The sequence below is a fragment of the Giraffa tippelskirchi genome, chromosome 3 (assembly GCF_054371585.1).
Source record: "Giraffa tippelskirchi isolate mGirTip1 chromosome 3, T2T-mGirTip1v1.2.pri, whole genome shotgun sequence".
Taxonomy (NCBI): Eukaryota; Metazoa; Chordata; class Mammalia; order Artiodactyla; family Giraffidae; genus Giraffa; species Giraffa tippelskirchi.
The window spans coordinates 24,818,705-24,842,769 of record NC_137277.1 but is presented as its reverse complement, the minus strand read 5'-3'; the positions used below and the strand labels follow the sequence as shown (position 1 = coordinate 24,842,769).

General features: G+C 43.6%; 2 protein-coding genes across 33 annotated transcripts in view; one reads left to right on the top strand and one right to left on the bottom strand.

Annotated features, from left to right (window-relative positions):
• Nucleotides 1-11,157, bottom strand: part of CALCOCO2 (calcium binding and coiled-coil domain 2) — a 40,722-nt gene extending 29,565 nt beyond the window's left edge. For 9 of the 11 annotated variants that reach the window (XR_014080179.1, XM_081582474.1, XM_081582480.1 and 6 more), the window contains exons 1-2: nt 10,954-11,157; nt 8,132-8,291 (exon numbers count right to left, since the gene is read on the bottom strand). The gene's annotated coding sequence lies outside the window, so the exon portion shown is untranslated. Of the gene's footprint in view, nt 1-8,131; nt 8,292-9,974; nt 10,192-10,953 lie in introns of all 11 variants that reach the window. The other 2 variants (XM_081582478.1, XM_081582489.1) reach the window with 1 other exon arrangement.
• The window catches only part of TTLL6 (tubulin tyrosine ligase like 6), a 50,966-nt gene continuing 37,899 nt past the window's right edge, over nt 10,999-24,065 (top strand). For 3 of the 22 annotated variants that reach the window (XR_014080165.1, XM_081582460.1, XM_081582451.1), the window contains exon 1: nt 22,068-23,331. Coding sequence is in view for 3 of the 22 variants with exons in the window: in XM_081582460.1 (XP_081438586.1) it covers nt 23,286-23,331 (46 nt within the window). In the remaining 19 variants the exon portion in view is untranslated. Of the gene's footprint in view, nt 11,663-12,307; nt 12,358-13,805; nt 13,956-15,198; nt 17,521-18,632; nt 20,262-21,115; nt 21,157-22,067; nt 23,332-24,065 lie in introns of those variants that run through there. The other 19 variants (XR_014080170.1, XM_081582466.1, XR_014080168.1 and 16 more) reach the window with 16 other exon arrangements.

Below are 24,065 nucleotides of genomic sequence, written 5' to 3'. Positions count from 1 at the left end.
CTTTGGTGCCAGAGCACCAAAATCACAATTAGCTGTTGAACAACCATTGTCAGGAGGATGCTGGGACCTACCAAAAAATATACCCCCAATCCAAAGACAAAGCAGAAACCTCAACAGGATGGTAGGAGGGGCACAATCATGATAAAATCAAATCCCATATACCTGCCAGGTGGGTGACCCACAAACTGGAGAACAATAATACCAAAGAAGTTTTCCCATTGTTGTGAAGGTTCTGACCCCCACATCAGGCTTTCCAGCCTGGGGATCCAGCAAAGGGACTGGGAATCCCTAGGGAATCTGACTTTGAAGGACAGCAGGATTTAATTACAGGACTTCCACAGGACTAAGGGAAACAGACTTCACTTTTGGAAGGCACAGACAAAATCTTGAGCTCACCAAGACCCAGGAGAAATGAGCAGTGACCCCACAGGAGACTGAACCAGATATACTTCCCGGTGTTGGAGGGTCTTCTGTGGAGGTGTGGGTTGGCATTGAGTCTCCATGGGGATGGGGGCACTGGAGCAGTAGTCCTGGAAGGTGCCCCTTGGTCTAAGTCCTCTTGGAGGTCTCCATTAACTCTACCACAGAGCCTGTTAGACCCCAGGGCTGGGTCACCTAAGGCAAAACAAGTAACAGTGAGGGAGCACAACTCCACCCATCAGCAGATAAGAGCAAGACTCAGTTTTCCCCTCCGCCAGTCCCTCCCATCAGGAAGCTTACACAAGCCTCTTAGCCTCCTCCATCAGAGGGCAGACAAAAGAAGCAAAAAGAACCACAATCCCACAGCAACTAGAACAAAAACCACAACACAGAAAGTTAATCAGAATGAAAAAGCAGAAGGTTAGGTCCCAGATGAAGGGACAAGATAAAATCCAAAAAACAACTAAATGAAGTGGAAATAGGCAACCTGCCAGAAAAAGAATTCAGAATAATGATAGTGAAGATGATCTAGGATCTCAGAAAAAGAATGGAGAAGATGCAAGAAATGTTTGCCAAAGACCTAGAAGAACTAAAAAACAAACATATGGAGATGAACAATACACTAGAAGGAATCAATGGCAGAATAAGGCAGAAGATTGGAAAGGTAACCTGGAAGAGAGAATGGTGGAAATCACTGCTGCCAGACAGAATATAGAAAAAAGAATGAAAAAAAATGAAGACAACCTAAGAGACCTCTGGGACACGCCAACATTTGCATTACAGGGATCCTAGAAGGAGAAGAGAGAGGTTAAGACCTGAGAAAATATTTGAAGAGATAATAGCTGAAAACGTCCCTAACATAGGAAAGGAAGTAGTCAACCAAGTTCAGGAAGTACAGAGTCCCAGCAGGATAAACCCAAGGAGGACCACGCTGAGACACATGTAATCAAACTGACAAAAATCAAAGACAAAGATAAAATATTAAAAGCAACAAGGGAAAAATGACAAATAACATACAAGGGAACTCCCATGAGTTTATCAGCTGATTTCTCAGCAGAAACTCTACAAACCAGAAGGGAATGGCATGATACATTTAAAGTGATGAAAGAGAAGAAACTGCAACCGAGAATACTCTACCCAGCAAGGAGCTCATTCAGATTTGACAGTTAAATCAAAAGCTTTTTCAAATGCCATTTGTCATCAAAACTAAGGCTTGCACTAAAGGGACTAAACCCAAGTATTAGGGAAATGACTTTCACACAAAGGCGAAGACAACAGAATCTGTAAAGGTTATGGCACTATAGATAAAGTCCATTCTGCCTTCATAAAAATGAACCCTTCATTGTTGAACTTTTGCCATCCTGATGTCCTTGGAACATGATAACAGTCTGCTCCCAAATCAGAGAAATTAATATAGGTAAACAATAGCTATAAATTAAACAGTTGAGGCCAGGGGAAACCCGATACAGCTGCCTGACTCTTCCTGGTTCCCTGGCAAGCCCCATTTTTGCTTGATGGGTTAAACTCTTCCCTTGCTGCAAGGCTGACGTCCTCATAGTGACAAAGAAACTGTTAGAAAATGTATTTTCCATGTGGAGTATGCTTTATCCAGTGATCAAGGCACCTACTTCACTGGGAAAATCATAGTTGTCTTCTTTTTTATTCTATTTATTTATTTTTGACTGTGTCGCACAGCTTGCAAGATCTCCGTTCCCTGACCAGGGATCTAATCCATGCCCCTTGTAGTGGAAGCAAAGAGCCCTAACCACTGGACTGCCAGAGAATTTCCAACATAGAAGTCTTAAAAAAAACACCTCACAAACTTCTTAAAATTATTACTGTCACTATCATCCTCAATCACCAGGCACGTTCAACAAAACTAAAGGAAAAACTAAACTCAAGCAGGACAAAAATCAGCTACATGGGATTTGACTAATTGGTAAATATGATTATGATTTTTGTGACTTTTTGTCTGAAATACTGCTGACTTCTAATCTTTGTTTTCCAGATATAAGGGAACTTTTCTCCTTAAACTAATTATGGCTTATAGCAATTTGGTAAATTATACCTTTATAAGCAGAATTCATGTATGGATGTGAGAGTTGAACCATAAAGAAGGCTTAGCACTGAAGAATTGGTGCTTTTTAACTGTGATGTTGGAGAAGACTCTTGAGAGTCCCTTGGACTGCAAGGAGATCAAACCAGACCATCCTAAAGGAAGTCAGTCCTGAATATTCATTGGAAGAACTGATGCTGAAGCTGAAGCTCCAATACTTTGGCCACCTGATGCAAAGAACTGACTCATTGGTAAAGACCCTGATTCTGGGAAAGATTGAAGGCAGGAGGAGAAGGGGACGACAGAGGATGAGATGGTTGGATGGCATCACTGACTTGACGGACATAAGTTTGAGCAAGCTCTGGGAGTTGGTGATGGACAGGGAAGCCTGGTGTGCTGCAGTCCACAGGGTCGCAGAGAGACAGACATGACTGAGCGACTGAACTGAACTGAACCGAATTGAAGCAGAATTAAAGCACTTTTCTTTTTACCTGATCCCTCCAGAATTTAGAAACTCCTAGGTTCTCAGCAGTCTTTCCAAGGCCACATAATAAAGGCCACTTCCTGGAAGATGCAAGAACTTCAAGATATTTTGGACCCCCAGAAAGGAGAATCTACTTAGACTTGTAAGTACTGCAGGTAGAATCTGCTGGCCAAGTGCTTGTTATGACTTTCCTGGCCTTGAGAGGTCTTTAAAAAGTTCCCACAAAGCCAAATTTAGAACAGCCTATATGATCAATTCCCTGGAGAAGGAAATGGCACTCCACTCCAGTATTCTTGCCTGGAAAATGCCATGGACAGAGGAGACTGACGGACTAGTCCATGGGATTGCAAAGAGTTGGACACAACTGAGCATAAGCATCTCATATGATCAGTTACACTTATGTAAATAATCAGGCCAAGTTTATTGAAACCAGACTTATTTTGCAAACAAATTAATCTTAATTTGACTCTATTTGGTATGCTGTGTGATCAATCACTCAGTAGTGTCTGACTCTTTGTCACCCCATGGATGGTATCCCGCCAGGTGCCTCTGTCCATGGGATGTCCCAGGCAAGAATATTAGAGTGGGTTGCCATTTTCTCCTCCCAGGGGATCTTCCCAACCCAGGAACTGAACACGAGTCTCCTGTGTCTCCTGCATTGCAAGTGGACTCTTTACTGCCGAGCCATCAAGGAAGCCCTATATTTGGCACAAATGAGGATAATTTAGAAAGAAAATTTATGTTTCAATAATATACCTTTGTGGATATTGAGTTTTTGTATATAATTCCTACATCTAAGATAATCTCTTTGTTGCTATGTTACATTATTATAAAGTTTAATTAAATTATTTACTTATTTGGCTGGGTTGGGTCTTAGTTGCCACACACAGGATCTCGGATGTGTCATTGCAGGATCTTAGTTCCCTGACCAGGTATAGCATCTGCACCCCCTGCATTGCAAGGTGGATTCTTAACCACTAGACCACCAGGGAAGTCTCCCCTCCTTCTTTAAAATTAGTTTAATTAAGTTATTAAAAGGATATTTGAAGATCATTTCTGAAGCTGATTGTAGTAATCTATTTTTGGATGAAGATCAGATGCTCCATGTCCTATACAACCAGGGGATTATGCATACTGGAGAAGACATCATTTATATGGAATGACTTCCAACTTATATGGAAGGACCCTTATCAGGCATACTTAAGTAGCTCATGCACAATGAAACTGAAGATAACTTATTCTTAAATTCCTATTTCTCACTTAAGAAGTGCCTTTGCATTGGACTGGTCAATAGAAAGAATCGCTGACCTCAAATGACACCTAGGATGAGAATAAGACAACACTGGTGGTAGACTGCTGATTCAAGAATCCGAATCAGGCCTGTAAGACTCATCCTACTAATTCAATTGTACTGTTTACCAAATGTTTGTTCTTCTATCAAAATGGAAAATTATTACTTTACTTCTTTTATACTTTTTTTTTACTTCTTTTATACTTTTATATTTACTTTTGCTTCAATATTCAAGGTGGAAAGAAAATTCTTTAGTAAAATTGTCACAGAGTATAGCTACTATACTCTGGCAATCTAACCAATTGTTGGATATGTCATCAAATTCCCCAGTCAATACAAGATCTATTCAAGACCTTCATAATTCCTGTCACCAACTTTTAAGATGTTCCTAACATTACCACTTCCCTAGAGCTACCTCCCTCTGGCCTAACCTTTCAGGTTCAAATCCTTCAACATATTAACGTGTGCATCCTTTGTCTGATACCATCCTCAATCCATTGAGACTGGATACAACTTACCCTAGAACCCCTTCACTCCATCCCTTACTTAATAAACAAAAGTCTTAAAGAGAAAAAATAATTATGCCCACAACCCCCTTATGTCAAGTACCATATTGATGGCTTTTAGAAAGCCTACAAGAGAAATGACCCATGGTTTAATACCCTAACAAAACCTCCAATTAATGAGGCTATTAATGAGAGCACTCTGGGAAGGATCACTTGGGCCCCTCCAGGTTTTGTTTCATGTGTGATATTGGGATTGATCCATTTTCCCAAGGATGAGCACACAAATGTCAATAGCTGGCAGACAGGAGGTTTTTGCTTATTGGAACATTATGTTATCCCATTTTCTATGCTCAAGGAAACAGATGAACTTCCTTTCTCTTTCCATTACAGAGTCAAGAGATCCACATTAGCAGATACCAAGATACTATGTGCAAAATCTGGCAATCTTAATTCCTAGTGCAGATCTCCACATAATCAGACATCTATCAGCCACCATTGATCAAATAGCCAGAGACTGCAAAAACACTGCAGCACAAAAGGCATCCCTAAACTCCTTAGCCCAAGCAGTATTAGATAACAGAGTTGCTTTAGATTTTCTACTGGCTAACCAAGGAGGTATTTGTGTTATTGTTCATACCACTTGTTGCACTTATACTCATATCTCTGGAGAAGTTGAGACATACTTAGAAAAAAATTTCCTCAAAGGCAAAATGGTTATAAGATGCAAGAAAAACTGACTTTTTAAATGATCTGTCTAGTTGGCTCCCCCCAGGAATAGTCCATTTTTCCACTTTGCTTCATAGACAATTATCTGATTTATTGTCATAGTATGTATTATTATTCTTTTCCTAGAGGAGCCTGGTGGGCTACAGTCCATGAGGTCGCAAAGAGTCGGACACGACTGAGCGACTTCCAGGCAAGAGTATGGAGTGGGGTGCCATTGCCTTCTCCAGAGCGACTAAGCACAGCACTGCTAAAAGCACGTGTACAATGTTTGTGTGACAATTTGATATAACTGATAAACTGGGTAGTCTATAAAATGTTTCCCCATTAGCATTTACCTCTATGCTATTCACTATGTTTGTTTAGTTTCTCCCCACTGAGGATAACTAGGGAAATATCTATACATATATAAACAAACAAACAAAAAAAAATGAGGTCAAGCATCAAAGGAAACGATGGACCCAGAATAGGCAGCAACCACTCTGGAATTGAGAGACAAATATTCTGATCATCAGTGTTTTCTACCAAAAGATTTATGATCGAAAGGGGGAAATAATGGAAGAAATTTTCACATATATAGGTATGGGGAAGTCATTCTGGCTTATAGATGATTTAACTTGAATTTTATGCTAACTAAAACAGCCTGTTTGTGGCCTATCAAATATACATTATATATCTATTTTACTCATCAAAGAAAAGGGGACCTTGACCTTAACATGGATAAAGAATATCCATGTTAAAAGTAAAGTCCCTGGAACACCAATGCTGGTAATCCTTTGATGAGAAGATTCCCTTCCCAAGTGCCAAGGTCATACTGATTTGCTGTGTGCATGCTGATATTCGGGTTTTGTTTTTTTTTTTGAAACCTTGAAGGAGTGTATCCCTGATTTGTTTGAAGTTTTTTTTGATCTGACAAGATATAAAACTGTGTTTCTCCAGAGAAGTTCCTCAGAGTTATCTGAGAATTTTCTCAGAGTTATCTGTCTCCTGGTTGGCTCAAATATAACTCTTTTCTATTCCTATCATAGTTTGGTTATTGATTATTTGCACTGGCAATTCTTTTTATCGGACAAATTGTGCTGCTTTTTTTGAACTAGGAGAACCATCTATCTTCACTGAATGAGCTAAATAAAATCTTTAACATGAGTTCAAATTCACTTTTATACCTGTGTGAATCATGGTTTTACCTTTTCTGGTGAACATTTTCTTAATATTTTACATTTTTAATGCATAAAATACATATTTGACATAATTGTAGTCACAGTCTTTATAAATTTTTTGTCACTTACTATTGTCAGGGAAAAAACTTTTGTATACTGCTGTAAAACTTCATAATGATTGGGAGTTTTTTGGTTGTTGTTACATAAGTGATTCTACTACAGCTTTCTTCCCCATTCTCTAACCATTGAATATTTAAGTTATTCAACCTTTATTTATTATTGTTATTATTTGACCATGCTGTACAGCATACAGGATCTTAGTTTCTCAACCAAGGATTGAACCCAGCACCCCTGCAGTGGAAGCATGGTGTCCTAACCACTGGACTACCAGGGGATTCCCTAAACAACTTTTAAAAAGCAAACATTCTGTACTTGCTTAACTCCTTCTGAAATTCTTAAATTTGACTATCATTACTATTTTTTTAATAAATAAATAAATGTTTATTTATTTGGCTTTGTCAGGTCTTATTTACTGTATCCTGGATCTTCGTAGCCTCTTGTGGACTCTTTCATTGCAGTGTATGGACTCTAGTTGTGGTGAGCAGGCTCAGTAACCGTGTTGCAAGGGGTCCAGAGCACGTGAGCTTCAGTAGTTGCAGCATGTGGGTTCTCTAGTTGTGGCACAGAGGCTTAGTTGCTCTGTGGTATGTAGGATCTTACTTCCTTGACCAGGGATGGAACTTGTGTCCCCTGCAATTGCAAGGTGGATTCTTAACCACTGGACCACCAGGGAAGTCCCTCATTACTATTTTTACCATATAAAATGATACCAAAGTGTAGGTGAGAGGACTCCATACTATATACTCATTTCACACACATACATGGGTACATAGTATGGAGTCTATAAAAGAAGTATTAGTGGGAAATGAGTGTTCCAAACAATTTGAAAGAAAATAAAAAGGCAACTTTGACTACAGAGGATCGTTTTGCTACACGTAGTGCCTTCAGTGCGGGAGACCCGGGTTTGATCCCTGGGTCGGGAATATCCCCTGAAGAAGGAAATGGCAACCCACTCCAGAATCCTTGCCTGGAAAATTCCATGGATGGAGGAGCCTGGCAGGCTACAGTCCATGGAGTTGGACACGACTGAGTGACTTCACTTCACTTTAGTGTACTTATAAATGCGTGCATCTGGTGGCACCAAGCAGGCTGCCCTGCACACATAAAGTGTTCAAGTAATGTGCCTGTTATTTCCCCTGCAGTCAGGGCCACTTTCTATGGAATTTGTTTCTAAAAGCATCTGTACCAAAAAAAAAAAAGGGTGCCATAAAAACAATCATGAATAATAGCTCCTTTCAGGGAAAGCTGTTTCCCCCAGAAGACAGAGGGAAGATGAAAAAGGACAAAATACAAACAGAAGCTGGAAGCTCCATTGCTCCTGGGCAAGCAGCCCTATTCCCTGGGCCTCTCTGAGCCCTATCAGATACATACCAAAACAGGAGACATCAGAAGAGGTGCTGGACAGCAATTTCTGTTTCTGTTTCACCAATAACAGTACTGAGAAGTGTGTGAAGGAAGGAGCAGTTCTCTATGAAACCCTGCAAGGCCTTGGCCAAGGCATCATATTCTTCCAGGCCTCACTTTTCCTCATCTGCAAAAAGAGCAATACCGGGGGGGGGGGTCTTTAAGATCTCTTCTGATTTAACAAGACTTCCGATTCTGTGATTGGACATACCTCTATAATATTTCCTAATACGCTGCATCATTTCTGTTTCCTACTTCATCCCTGGTACATATACCAGTACTTTCTTTTGATTGGCACAAGAAGAAAGGGCTTCTAGGCTGGGTCTTGGGTCGGGGACCAAAAGCAGGATGGTCTATCTTTTTTCATTAATTACTTAAAAGAAGTGTCTCAAACTGGGAAACAGTGTGTGTGTCAACTGTAAATAAACTTCTGAGGGTTCTTTTATTGTCTTTTATTTATTTAGTCAGGTGGGTACCTTAGGAACAAAAAGACAGTGAAAACAACAGCTTCAGACCTGTATTTTTTCACACACTCTGGCTTCTTAGTTGGAGCTCAGAGGAGGGGACATAGTTTACATTTTTTGAGGACTTCAAGGATCCTCTAACACACTGCTTTAACCTTCACACCTAGGCTCAGAAAACCCCAGTGTTTGTCATGTGGGTTTTCCTGTTTCTGGTTTGTCTGCTACAAATCACTGATGCTCTCAGATTTACTGGCTGTCACTCTCTGGCCCTGGAGGGGATGCCTAAGGGGGTTGAACCCTGCTTTGCTCTACAGTGGGGGCAGCTCTACTGTTCACCCTGTGTTTGTTCCTGTCATTACCCCTGAAAGGACAGCAGTGCCAGGCTCTGCCCTATTAGCTCCCACTATGGCCAACCCTCTCATAAATAACCCGTTGTCAGGGATTTTAATGGAAGCCCTCTGGAAGCTGTAAATCTTTGTGGCTCCCTCTTGCATCCTCTCTCTCATTTCCATCACAATATTACTCCAGAGGGACCAGAGACCAAAGCGTGAGCTTGCCAGAGCAGATTGATAGGTCACTGGGGAAAGAAAGAGGTGGGATGGGGGAGGAGAACAGAGCTGGGACAGTTGGTCTTAGGGAAGCATCTGTTGGGTGGCCAGTTGATGATGGTCACCTGGATCCCCAAAGCGCTGGAGAGGGGGAAGGGCAAGATGGCCTAGGACCACCTGGTGGGAAGAGGGAAGAGAATAGGATGGCAGAGAGGTTTCTGGAAGGGTGTCCCTCGGGGCCTCCATTGTGAATTTAAGCACCAAGTAGCAGGATTTTAGTGTCGGCTCCAGGTTAAGCTATGCCTTTGCCTCTAGCCTCCTGCTTGAGCAGATCAGCAGGTAAAGGGGTGGTGTCCTGTGTTGGCAGGAAAATTTTTCCTCTACCAATTTAGGTCTGAAAGGTAACAAAGTTTTTATGTACAGGAGAGCATTCAGGAGTGAGTAACTACCCCAAATAGCTAGGGATTAAGGTTTATACATCAGTTTAATAAGAGTGGGGGTGATTAGGGATTCAAAGGATGGAAGCCTCTAATGAGACTTGTTTACACAATTTTTTGTAATGTCCAAGAAAATGGACATTCCAAATGGCTGGGTGGTGCCTGCCTGACTGGAGATCTTCTTGGATGGGTGGAGGGGGTTGCCAGGTTGTGACTACTGGTGTTTGGAAAACTTTGCTTTATTTATATCAAGGAAGTTCAAATAGGATTTCTTTCCGCATCGGCTGTAGCCCAAATACTTCCACCTTAAAGTAAAAACTCTCCTGAAGGGTTGTTTTTTTTTTTTTAGAAGTCCATTCACCTGCTGTTTCTCCAGTATTCTATCACAGCATGGCATGAAGTCTTAGGCACAAAGTTCCCAGTGAACCTGCTAAAACAGCTCCTGGGGACTTCCCTGGTGGCCCAGTGGCTAAGACTCCACACTCCCAAATGCAGGGGGCCAGGTTCAATCCCTGGTAGGGAACTAGATCCCACATGCGGCAAGGAAGACGGATGATCTCGAGTGGTGCAACTAAGACCTGGTGCAGCCAAAGAAAAATATAAATAAAAACAAATAAATGTAAAAAATTAAAACAAAAAAACCAAAAAACAGCTCCTGGACTAACTTCAGCATGCTTCACATCACAGATGTGGATTTTGTCTTTTCCCTTAGTTGTTTTGACTACAGGTTTTCTTAGAAGGCCTTGTTTCTCCTTCTTACATGTCTCCCCTCAATTGCTGGAAAAGAAAGTAATGATCCAAGTCTTGCATAAATCTTACTCCTTGGGGCTAAACGATCTTTTTTCACAGGAGCAGCTACATTTTAGTGGCATCAAGTCAAGCATCCAGAAAAATTTCAAGAACGAAGAGGGATGTATATCCCTCCTCGGTTCAGTCAGTAAAGGAGTTTTTCAAAATCGCTATGGTTCAAGACTTAAAATCAATCCTTTGTTCAATCTTTTACCAATCTGAATTAACCCAGGCAAAAACAGCTCTGTGCTGTGCTTAGTCGCTCAGTCGTGTCTGATTCTTTACTGGCTGCCAATCCTTTCCAGGCAGGACTAAGCGCAGACAGGTGGAAACTTTAGGAAACCACAATTATTTGAATCCAGTCACTACTCTAATTCTCCACCTGAGAACAGTCAAGGGGTTGTTTTGAGAAGTCAAAACCCCTGAGCCCTGGGCGGCTCTTTCCTATTGGCCAGTTCAGTGGCGGGGTCAGCACGCCCCCCACCCCCCACCCTCTGAGGTATCATGATTCAATAAGCCTGAGCGGTTCGTCACAGGCTTGCGATACCCACTTTACTGCTAAAGAAGCTAAGTCTCAGGTCACGTCAGCTGTCCGAGGTTACACAGGCAACCTGAGATCTTGACTTGCGTTTCAATCTACCCCTCTCCGCACGGTGTTCCCTGCTCCCGGTAGCGGATGTTTACTTTCTATAGAGTGCCTAAGGACCAAGGAGCCCTTCGCTCGGACCGACTAACGCCGCTGGAGCTCCAGAATCAGACGTTCTGATTCGCTCGGGCCCCAGACGTTCACGCCGCGCCTGCGCACGACGCCCGGACGGCGCGGGCCGGGTCCGCCGAGGATCCGGGGGCGGGGCGGACCGGGGAGGGCTGGGCGGATCCGGTAAGGCGGGGACCCGCGGAGAGCAAGCGGTAGTTGCGCCTCGCGCGCCGCGAGCGCGGCCCCGCGTCCCCGCGTCCCAGCGTCCTCGGCGTCTCCCGGGACGACCTCGGGCGCTTCTCTCTCCGAGCGGTTAACTGGATTCGGGAGGCAGGGGGCACGCCAACTACCGAAGGGGCCAATCGAAGGCCTGGAAAGCCCTATATGCAAATAGGGGGGCCGGGCGGGCCCCAAATTAGGAGCGGCTCGGGTTGGGGTTAGGGGTTGTCTGGCAGCCAGTGGGAGCGTGTCTCCTTCGAAGAGGGGACCCACGAGTGTGGTTGCGAGCGATACGGGCGGCAGAGCAGGGGCGAGACGGGGGAATAGGAATTGCGGGTAAGAGCGCTGCTGCCCCCAGGCCGCGGCCTCCTAGTGCCTCCCCACTGAAAACCGGGTTCTACATGCCCCGTTGGTCCCCCACGGTGCCCAGTTTCCCAAAGCTACCCCTCTGCCCTCCCCTGGTGGCATTCTGTGGCAAAAGCCTCCCGCACGCCCCTGCTTCCTCTCGGTTCTGTTGTAGCCCACCTCTTCTCAGCAGGTCTAGGTATCGCTCACCCTCTTCCACGCCCCATACTCAGTTCACTGCTAAAATATTCTCACTTCCTTTTCATCCTCAGGACCCCATGCCAGGACCTTTCTCACACACCAACCATTCTTTTCTCAGCTCCTCACTCTTTCCTAACCTACCTTTCCTCCCAAACCTGGGTCGCCCTCTGTGTGCCCTCACTTCCTGCCCTCCCTCGATTTCCCCAAACCTTTGCCCCCAGGGAGCTGTCCCTGAGATACCAGAGATCCCTGGGAATCGCACAACTCTCTTCCTTTCCTCCTTCCTCATCCTCGGGTCCTTCTCCTGATCACCTCTTACTTTGTCTGGAGAATCCTAACAGAAAGACACTTCTGTTTCTCGCGGCAGCGCAGCCCCCTGCAAATAACTTACTTCCTTTCCAGCCCTCTGCAAATAACCTATCTCCTTTTTCTTTCACTTCTAGGCGTTATTTCTCACCTTCCTGAAGGGAAAACTCTTCTAGGCTTGAGGAAAGTTCTTTGGGATTTGAACCCTAGGGAAAAATGTAACTTACGTTTATTAATAGGAATGAACGTGGGAAGGGAGCTAACAGTTTACTAGACCCTAGTATGTGCTAGGCACTTAAGTTGTTTATTGTGTACACCAGTGGCACAATTATATTTTCATTTTACAATAGCCCTTATTTTGAACCAAACATTGCTTTAAGAGCTTTAGAAATATTAACTCACTTAATCTTTAAAGCAACCCCATGAGGTGAATATTATTTTCATTTTACTTATGAGGGAACTGAGGTACAGAGAGACTCACTCACCCACAGTCAACCTTCTATTATAGTAAGTGGTAGAGGTGGGGTTTGGTTCCAGAACCAATCTGTCTTGGCTAGTTACGCATTGCGTATTGTGGAGAAAATGACTGGGTGTGAGCCTGCCTGAAAATTGCATGTTCCAGTCTTGCAGAATTCCTTGATTTCTAGCAGAATAAAAGATGGCATCTGAGTCAGCAAGTTTCTTGTTCACAGGGAACGTGGCCAGTTATTCTCAGCACTTATTGGCACAACCCTTAAATAGTTGAGTGCCTCCTGTGTTAGTCTGTGTTTTGCTAAGGGTCCCTTCAGGCCCTGTGCTGAAATTCAAAGGGTGGATAGAATGAAAAGCCAAAAGGCCATAGTGAAAGTGAAAGTCTCTCAGTCGTGTCCAACTCTTTGTGACCCCATGGACTATACAGTCTATGGAATTCTCCAGGCCAGAATACTGGAGTGGATAGCCGTTCCCTTCTCCAGGGGATCTTCCCAACCCAGGGGTTGAACCCAGGTCTGCCTACATTCCAGGCAGAGTCTTTACCAGTTGAGCCACCAGGGAAGCCCTTCCTTTCTGAAGTCATAGTTTTATGCTAAAATATATACCAAATAGTGCTCAAATTGACTCTGGTAACAGGGACAGAAAAAAAAACCTTGCTGGAGTAGGGGAGGGAGTGGAGGACCATAGTAGGCATTTTATTTTATCCTGCCTGCTTCAGAGTTCCAAGCACTTTCCTGGATATTAAGCTTTTATCTTCTTGGTGATTCTGTAATGATGGAAAAGATAGGAAATGAGGGAGAATATAAGCACTGGCTTCTAAATATATCCTATGTCAAAGAGGCAAAGCTAAAAGCAAGATCCAGAGATCTTACTCCACATCTTTTTTCCCCTATCTACTTATATCTTTTCTAAGAGCTAGCAGAGGCGTTCTATGCTTCTGGTAGGGAAATGAGGACCAAAAGATGAAAAGGGGAGTGGAGTGCAGGAAAACCTATTATTTGGAAGAAGAGAAGGAAATCACAGGCAGACATAGTAGGAAAACTCTTCAGTGCTGAATGAATTCCTACATTCCAAAAGAAAAGCCTAGGTTGTGAAGGTCAGGGTTAAAATAGGCTAACATTTGAAACACTTAACAACCTAATGATTCTTTCCTCCCTTTTACAGACCCCCATATTAATCCCTGGTAGCTCAGCTGGTAAAGAATCTGCCTGAAATGCAGGAGACCCCAGTTCGATTCCTGGGTTGGGAAGATTCCCTGCAGAAGGGATAGGCTACCCATTCCTGTATTCTCGGGCTTCCTTGGTGGCTCAGACGGTAAAGAATCTGCCTGCAATGCAGGAAAACTGAGTTCAATCCCTGGGTTGGGAAGATCCTCTGGAGGGAGGGCATGGCAACCCAGCCTAGTATTCTTGCCTGGAAAATCCCCATGGACAGAGGAGCCTTGCAGGTTGCAGTCCTTGGGTCGCAGAGTCGGACATGACTGAGCAACTAAACATATTAATTCAGGCTAGCAAAGGAAAGCATTGAACATTTCCCACCCTTCTGTAGCACCTCTCAGGCAAAGAGTAGTCAACATGTGTAGTCTTGGGAAGTGGAAATGAGTCCCTCCAAGAAACCTGCATTGTGTTTGCTTGCGTGGAGCTATCCCAGTGCTCATCCCCTCCCCCTGGTGGCCAATGGATATCATTTTCATGCTGTCACTAGGTTTTGGTTGGCAGCCTCTACTTGGAAGATTCCAAGATCAAATCCCATACCAAAATGCAAACAGGGTTTTTTTCACTGTCTTAACTATTTTACTTGGGAAGGGGAATTGACTGTGTCTTGTGTCATGAAGAAAAACTGAAGATGCTATTTGCTATGTTTGCTACGTATATTTGTGCAGCATAGTATGTATGTTGTTTTTGCTTTAACTCCGTAAGTCCCTTGGTCTATATTGCCTGCCCACTGACTGGTATAATGGAAAGCTATGTAGAAGGGCAGGAAGTTGGCGCTTTGATCCTGGCTCTGCTGACTTCTCTCCGGCTTTGTACAAGTTGTCCCTCTCCACTAGCTGGGAGGGGGATTTCAAAACCTCTAAGAAGCAAATAGACTGAACTGGACAATGTCCAAGGTCCCTCCCAGCTGTAATATTCAGGAATTCCACTGGAACATGCTCTAATTACACTCAAATAAGAGCCCTGGTACAGTGTGGACACCGGTGAAAAGAAGGGAAAGAAACAGAGTGAAAATACATATACAGTAGAAACAATAGAGCTGGTCTCAGATTATGTCAGATCTGGGGAGATCCAGGCCCCTTGTTGGAAGTGGGAATTTAGAAGCATTTGGCTTAAAGGAAAATGGTGTGGGACCAGCTGATTCTTAAGAGGCTAACGTCACCAAGACTGCTTCTGGGAGCTAGGAAATCAGTTGCTTCACTTTATGGTCACAGTTGTTTATGGGTGATTGGCAGAGTGGAAAAGGCAGTGGATGGAGTGTAGAGGAGAGACAGGCTGTGGGGTCAGATGAATGAATATAACTTCTAATCCCAGGTCTGCCTCTTACCCTCTCTGTGTTTCAGCCTTCTCATCTGTAATAGAAGTAAGAGAGTATCTATGGTATGATATTATGAGGATGAGATGAGACAGTATGTATGTAAAATGCTTTAGTATAATTAATACCTGTTATACTTGGTAAGTATAATTAATACCTGTTATACTTGGTAAGTGGGCTTCCCAGGTGGCGCTAGTGGTAAAGAATCTGCCTGCCAGTGCAGGAGACGTAAGAGACATGGGTTTGATCTCTGGGTTGGGAAGACCCCCCAGAGGAGGGCATGGCAACCCACTGCAGTATTCTTGCTTGGAGAATCCCATGAACAGAGGTGCTTGGTGGGCTACAGTCCATAGGGTCACACAGAGTCACACATGACTGAAGCGACTTAGCATGCATGCATGCATACTTGATAAATAGGTTGTAAATAGTATTTACTATTATAGTGAATGAAACTGTTTTAAATGCCTGCTAGATGAAAGGGTGCAAAGTCAATGCTTTAAAAAAGTTATTTTTTATGCTCACACAACATTTCTATTATATAGATGAGGAAAAGGAACCTTAGAAAGGTGAAACTAGTTCCTGCATTTATTCATCCTTCCAGTCCATTCATTCAAGAAGCATAGGGATCTCTGTTATGTGCCAGACACTGTGGCAAGAGTTGAGAATTCACAATAGCCTCTTCCATCAGAGAAGTCACAGTCCAGGGCCACACAGCTGAGAACGATAGCAAATAGGAGCACTCTCCTAAGCATACTGTATTAACTCAAATGAATTAGTGCATTTAATTCTCATGGCTGGGGTACACCATTTAACAGATGAGGAAACTAAGACAGAGAGCTGTTACGATAGGTAAATTGCCTGAGATCACACAACTAGGAAATGGCAAAGCAGGGACTTAAATCTAGGCAGATAGACTCCAGACTCTTGAGTTCTTAGCCACTTCATTACAGCTACCTCTTAGTAAGTGGTTTAAAGCCACATCCCTGACTGCACAGGCCCTATGTTGTTGTTATCAGTTACTCAGTGTGACCCCATGGACTGCAGCATGCCAGGCTTCCCTGTCTTTCACCATCTCCCGGAGCTTGCTCAAACTCATGTCCATTGAGTTGGTGATGCCATCCAGCCATCTCATCCTCTGTCATCCCCTTTTCCTCCTGCCTTCAATCTTTCCCAGCATCAGGGTCTTTTCTAATGAGTCAGTTCTTCTCATGTGGCCAAAGTATTGGAGCTTCAGCATCAGGCACAGTCTCTTCCACTGGGATATAAGTACCGTATCTCAGGATGCCAGCAGCAGCCCCCTTCCCTCTTTTGTATTCTCCTTAACCTTGTTCTTTGAATCTGTGGCCTCACCTCTTTTGATTCCTCGAGGCTACAAGATTGCTTTTGACCACATTTTAAGTCAGGAGAGTAGGTAGGAACCCCCAGGTTAACAGGGAGTAGTTGCTGAGACTGGGAAAGAAAAGTTGAGATCTGCTAGCAGAGTCTGAGTAAATTCAGATGTCTGTGGGGTCAGACGTGGAGCCTAAATGAAAGAGAAGTGATCTGGGACATACAAAAGTGTTTCCTCTCTTAATGTTGCTAAATGCAAAACAATAACATGAAGGTAACTGTCACTTGGCTCCTGAATCAGGGAGACAATAGGGAATGATAGGGACTGAGGCAGACTGGAAACTGTCTAGAGAGGGAGCCATTGCTCAGTTCTGGTTGGCTTCTGGCCTGAAGCAATGGGGACCTCCTTTTCCAAAAGGAATGGACATCTAGATTTTTATGACAGATCTACATTTCCTAGTTATTGGCAGCTACTTCTCTTTTACATCTCTAACAGTGATGACCACCACTGTGGGGCAAGTAAACATTTCTGTAGGCTAGATTCAGGAGGCAAACCCTGGTGGCAAATGTTGAATGAGCTGTTCTCTTTTAGGGGCTGGAGAGAAGCCAACAGGATTTAGCCTTGGGTATAAAACAGGAAGGAGAGGGCTGGGGGAAGAGAAAGCTCCCAAAGACAGAGGGAAAATAGTCACACGTGGCAATGACTGTTGTCTGCTGTCTTGCATCTGTCTCGGGTGCCTTCCAAGTGTCTCTCATGTAGTATAGTTTACAGAGGAGAGTGGGCAAGTCTGCCATGATGAACCCACAGAACTACACAAGCTCCATCCTTTCCTTGCTTTCTGTGCCCGAGGCTCTCATGCAAGAGTAAACAGAATTTGACTGGCTTTTGGGGGGGTGGGGGCGGGGATTCTTGTTCTCTTTGAGGCAGACAAATACAAGCAACCATGACTTGTTTTTACCACTTGGGCAAGGATTTGAAAAAGGGCAAAGACAACTTGCAACTCCAGAGGCCAGATTCAGGGTCAGTTTTCCCTCCTCAAGTTAACATTAACCTTTAGGTAAACGGAGCCACTCCTCCTAGAGGGCTTGGTAAACAGGAGCCATTGTGGAGGCCAGGGGAGGGGAGCCGGCCGTTTACCTGGCAGGAAGGGAGCAGTCCAAGGTCAAGATTTCATGTACTGCAGTCCTCTTGAACTTTTCCAAGAATATGCCTGTTCACTGAGTAAAACTGACGCACAACGCCCAGGTTTCATCTGTTAATTGCACTGAGTGCAACCTTTCTCCTCCTGCTCAGGGCAGGCGTCACCACAGATGGCTTGGCTGTGAGGAACAGCCCTCTTCAGCAAGAGAGAGAAACAAGTGGCAGTTCTTGGCCACTTAAGAGCTCTGCTGTTCCTCTCAGTGGTGGCTACGGGCATTCAGTGAGATGGTGTATGTGAAAATTCTTTGGAAAATCTAAGGAATTATGTCCATGTAGGGTTTTATTATTAAATTATTCATAGGTAGCCTCTGAATTAGAGCACCCTCCCTCATTTTGGTTTGAAAAAGAAGCGGAGAGGGGTGGCAGGGTATCGTAATGTTAAATAAAACACAGCTGTAAGGTATCGAAGTTGTCTGGAATTAGCAAGGTTGGGTATAGAGGGGAGGTGATTCCCAAGAGGTTGTGAGACTCTGGTGAGCCTGCTGTAATTGGATGTTGCTGGTGGTAGCTGAAATTGTTGGAATCCCTCTGGGAAATAACATGGTGATATAAATAAATAAATAAAATATCAGAGGCTACATAATTCCCATATTCATTAACTTAGTAATTCTGGTTCTGGATAAATATCTTAAGAATATAATCCTAAAGAAATAAAGGCTCTTCTGTACATGAAAGTGTGCATTTTAGAGCTATTTATATAATAGCAGAATTGAAGCAACTTTCATTGCCAATAACTGCATTTAATTGCAATGGCTGTTTAAATTCAGACACATTCCTTCAGTGGGATATTATTACACAATGATGAAAAGCTAGAACTGTGTAAACTTTGCCACAACCAAAAGGATGATTATGATATGATAGTAAGGGACAAAAAGCAGATCAGATGTTTATCTGTTATATAATTATAATATTATAATTATATAAGACATATAATTATATAAGACTTATATTACTATGTAAGACTAACGATAATTAGAATTTTAGAATAAAAAGGAATATACAAGGGACTTCCCTCTGGTCCAGTCGTTAAGACTTTGCCTTCCAATGCAGGAGACACAGGTTCAATCCCTGGGCCAGGAACTAAGATCTCACATGCCTTGCGGCCAAAAACCAAAACATAAAACAGAAGCAGTTTTGTAACAAATGCAATAAAGACTTCTTAAATTGTCCGCATTAAAAAAAAGTCTTAAAAAAAAAGAGAATCCATTAGAAGGCCAAAGTTGCGCTGTTAGTTACAGGTGGCTTCCCACCTTGCGCTTTTCTGAGCTTCCTTTAATGTTATAACATTAACAGTTTTTCAATGATAATAATAAATTAGAATAAATTGTAGTAAAGATATTAACCATTTTTTAAAAGCCAAGGAATTTTGAGGAAAGAATAGGGTAAGTAGCAAGAGGACTATTGGCATCAAATCAGAGGGATTAAAATAATGAAGAGGTTGGTGGGGTTTGGGGAGCTGAGAAGAGGAGGAGAAAGCACCAGAAATCTGGTTTTGTGGTCATAGAAGCCTCAGATGTGAAGGGGACATGAATCAGTTCATTGGGCCTGGGCAGTTCTGGGTACCCAAAGGCAGACTAGCACATTCTTAAGGATTAGTGAAGCAAGGACATTAAAAACCACATTGAAAAACTTGATATTTGAAATTTCAAGCAAGCATCAAGGCAGTCATCAAGGGAGTGGGGTTAGGGGATGAGAACTTTGCTGGACTTCCTTGTAGGTATTTTATGCTTTTGTCTTTTATTTTGAATTGGATGGTGAGGGAGACACTGTAGCCTCTTCTATGATTGAAGTCTCTGAAGGGTTGCATCTGACCCTGGGCTGGAGTCTTGCTCAGTCAGCTACAAGTCAGTCCTGCACTTGGGAATGCCAGTTGCGTTCATTTTCAGGCCAGCAAATTGCATGCGGGAGGTTTGGTGTAGTGCCTGAATAGTTAACAGACCTCCTCAAAGCACCCCATCTACAACCATGGGGACCAACTCCCTCAGCTAGGGAGGCTCAGGGCTCAGTTCTGAGGCTGTCTCCAGACACACTCAGTTTAATAATAAGACTGTTTACCTGGTGCCAGGCATAGCATCAGCTTGCTATGATGCTGAAAACCCCAGGAGGGAAAAACCAAGGCCAGAGTTGGCTGAGTGAGTCCCCGAGGTCATAGTCATGGCAAAAGGTAGAATCAGCTCCCTGCTGGAGCTTGCATGAACCGTGGAGGTGAGGTGGCATTTCATACACTGCAACCTGTTTGCTTCTGAGTGCTGGCCCACCGCCCACATGAGCAAGGGAGGGGGTCCCCCTGCAGGTGGATCTGAGTAACTGCCATTCTGTTTGCCCTCTCTCCAGGGCAGGGGGGGGCAGTATTTCCCCCGAGCTTCCTTGCAGGCAGGGGAGATGCTCCATTGCCTACCTTTGGAAGAAGAGGAAGGGACTGACTCAGAAGAGAGAGAGGATGGTTCTGTAGAAGATTCGAAAGAAATCATCACCATGGCTTTTGTGAGAGAGAACACTGGGGCGCAAAAGGGGCTTCAGAGTGCCCATCAGCAAGCCAAGAAGAAGAGGAAGAAAAAGAGGTTAGGATTGCAAGATGGGGAATGGGGATCCATGTTGGGAAAAGCAGGAGGGGCCTGGAGGGGAGGGGGCCTCAGCTGCTAAGGAGTAGGTAAAGGAGAAACTGTGTGGAGTAAGTCACACCATTTTTGGTTCAAATAAAAAGAACCTACTTTTGATTATCTGTTTTATAGAATCAAATAATGGTGTGTGTAATCTAAAACCACACCCATCCTAATCTTCATTCTGTTGTTAGAATGCCTTTTGAAAAATTGTGTGGGGAGAGACGATATCCTCATTTTAAGAAAGTACTTATTGTCTTGGGGATTTAGGATACTTTAAATGTAACAGAACCATGCTGATTTCTTAGGATCTGACTGTGGCTTCTGTATTCTAGTTCTTATTTAATATTTTGCCATACCCTACTCCATTCTTGGGCGAGGGGGAATGAATCAGTTCTCATACTGATTGGTATCTGACATCTTATCCGCTTTCTAACTCATAGCTTCCCTTAATGGGGAAGGGAGGACCATTAAATATTCTGGCCAAAGAGATGTTCGCTTCCTATTCCTGATGGGCCATTGGAATTAGAGGATTGAGGAGTGATGTTAATGTGAAGCTTCAAGCAAAATCAGCCATAATCACAATACAGAATTTCTAGCTCATAGGCAGAGCAACAGTACTCTGCACCCATGTTTTCTGTCACTCTGCAGCCACAGGGGTGTGTGTCCTCAGTAACAGGAATGGTCAAAGCAGGCCAGTGAGGCCACTGAGGTTTCACGCACCTCCCATGGGACTGGATGTTTCTGCCTGCAGTCACTTGTTCTGGCAAGTGTGTCTGTCTCTGTCTTGGTGCTTTCTCCTTTCTCTTTTCCAGATGATTGGTGATCAATCTATCCAGCTGCCGATATGAGAGTGGTGAGCATCTGCCTTCAATGCATCCACCATGGGGACCCCACTGAATTCCCCCAAAGAGTTGGGAAGGGTCACTCATATATTCCTGAGGACGGGAAAGTGGAGACCCCACCGGATTCCCCCAAAGAGTTGGGAAGGGTCACTCATATATTCCTGAGGATGGGAAGGGGGTGTCTTCTAATTGTGTTCTTTGCATCTCCCAGTCCAATTAACTATTTGAGAAAGTTGCGAATCTCATTCCAAGAAAATATGAGTTTTGATCTCAGTGGTGTGTACTTCCACTATCTATAGTTCCTGTGTATGGTTATTGGGGGATCTATTGAAGAGCTCTTATGATTATACAGTGGAAGTGAGAAATAGATTCAAGGGACTAGATCTGATAGACAGAGTGCCTGATGAACTATGGACTGAGGTTCGTGACATTGTACAGGAGACAGGGATCAAGAAAATCCCCATGGAAAAGAAATGCAAAAAAGCAAAATGGCTGTCTGAGGAGGCCTTACAAATAGCTGTGAAAAGAATAGAAGCCAAAAGCAAAGAAGAAAAGGAAAGATGTTCTCATTTGAATGCAGAGTTCGAAAGAATAGCAAGGAGAGATAAGAAGGCCTTCCTCAGCGATCAATGCAAAGAAATAGAGGAAAACAACAGAATGGGAAAGACTACAGATCTCTTCAAGAAAATTAGAGATACCAAGGGAACATTTCATGCAAAGATGGGCTCGATAAAGGACAGAAATGGTATGGACCTAACAGAAGCAGAAGATATTAAGAAGAGGTAGCAAGAATACACAGAAGAACTGTACAAAAAAGATCTTCACGACCCAGATGATCACGATGGTGTGATCATTCACCTAGAGCCAGACATCCTGGAATGTGAAGTCAAGTGGGCCTTAGAAAGCATCACTACAAACAAAGCTAGTGGAGGTGATGGAATTCCAATTGAGCTATTTCAAATCTTGAAAGATGATGCTGCGAAAGTGCTGCATTCGATATGCCAGCAAATTTGGAAAACTCAGCAGTGACCACAGGACTGGAAAAGGTCAGTTTTCATTCCAATCCCAAAGAAAGGCAATGCCAAAGAATGCTCAAACTACTGCACAATTGCACTCATCTCACACGCTAGTAAAGTAATGCTCAGAAGTCTCCAAGCCAGGCTTCAGCAATACGTGAACCGTGAACTTCCAGATGTTCAAGCTGGATTTAGAAAAGGCAGATGAACCAGAGATCAAATTGCAAACATCCGCTGGATCATCGAAAAAGCAAGAGAGTACCAGAAAAACATCTATTTCTGCTTTATTGACTATGCCAAAGCCTTTGACTGTGTGGATCACAATAAACTGTGGAAAATTCTGAAAGAAATGGGAATACCAGACCATCTGACCTGCCTCTTGAGAAACCTGTTGTTAACCTGCTTATTTAACTTATATGCAGAGTACATCATGAGAAACGCTGGGCTGGAAGAAGCACAAGCTGGAATCAAGATTGCAGGGAGAAATATCAATAACCTCAGATATGCAGATGACACCACCCTTATGGCAGAAAGTAAAGAACTAAAGAGCCTCTTGATGAAAGTGAGAGAGGGGAGTGAATAAGTTGGCTTAAAGCTCAACATTCAGAAAACTAAGATCATGGCATCTGGTCCCGTCACTTCATGGGAAATAGATGGGGAAGCAGTGGAAACAGTGTCAGACTTTATTTTTGGGGGCTCCAAAATCACTGAAGATGGTGATTGCAGCCATGAAATTAAAAGATGCTTAGTCTTTGGAAGGAAAGTTATGACCAACCTAGAGAGCATATTAAAAAGCAAAGACATTACTTTGCCAACAAAGGACCATCTAGTCAAGGCTATGGTTTTTCCAGTGGTCATGTATGGATGTGAGAGTTGGACGGTGAAGAAAGCTGAGCACAAAGGAACTGCTGCTTTGAACTGTGGTATTGGAGAAGACTCTTGAGAGTCCCCTGGACTGCAAGGAGATCCAACCAGTCCATCCTAAAAGAGATCAGCCCTGGGTGTTCATTGGAAGGACTGATGTTGAAGCTGAAACTCCAATACTTTGGCCACCTCATGCGAGGAGTTGACTCATTGGAAAAGACCCTACTGCTGGGAAGGATTGGGGGCAGGAGGAGAAGGGGATGACAGAGGATGAGATGGCTGGATGGCATTACCGACTCGATGGACGTGAGTTTGGGTAAACTTCGGGAGTTGGTGATGGACTGGGAGGCCTGGCATGCTGCAGTTCATGGGGTGGCAAAGAGTCGGACACGACTGAGCGACTGAACTAAACTGATTAAAGAGCTGGCAGCGATGACTGCACTCAATGGCTCTCTTTTGGAGCACAAGTTACAAACTGGCGGTCCATGGGCTAAAGATGACCTGCAGACCTACTTTGACTACAGAGTAGAGTGTTATTATTTTCACTTTGAATTTGGGTGCTTTAAGCTGGTCCTGACTCTTCTGGTCACTACAGGCACTTCTTCCTTTCCAGGTCCTTGAAGGTATTTGAATTTGTGTTGGAGTCAGCTCCCAGTTATTAATAGGGACCAGGAAAGAAGGATGTGTGTGGTTTTGAAATACACTGTGTAGTTTTCTTCTGTCAATTTACCTTACTAATTAAGCTTGGTTTTGGCTGACGTTAAGGATTAGTTTATATTCCCTGAACACTCAGTGCTAGTGTTTGGAGGAAAGCCAAAGGCCTGCTTCCTGGCAAGGGTGGGTGAAACACTGACCTCAGAAAACCTTCTGTGGTGATCACTGGGCACAGGCTGTGCTTTCCAATAGCTTTCGACTCTCTGTGTTGCTTTCTTGACAACAGCGTGTCCAGATGGGGCAAGATGGCTTCCGGTCCCAAGGAGCCCATTAGTCTGGCTTCCACGTACAGTCTGGGAGCAACTAGAAACGTAACCTCTCCTTCT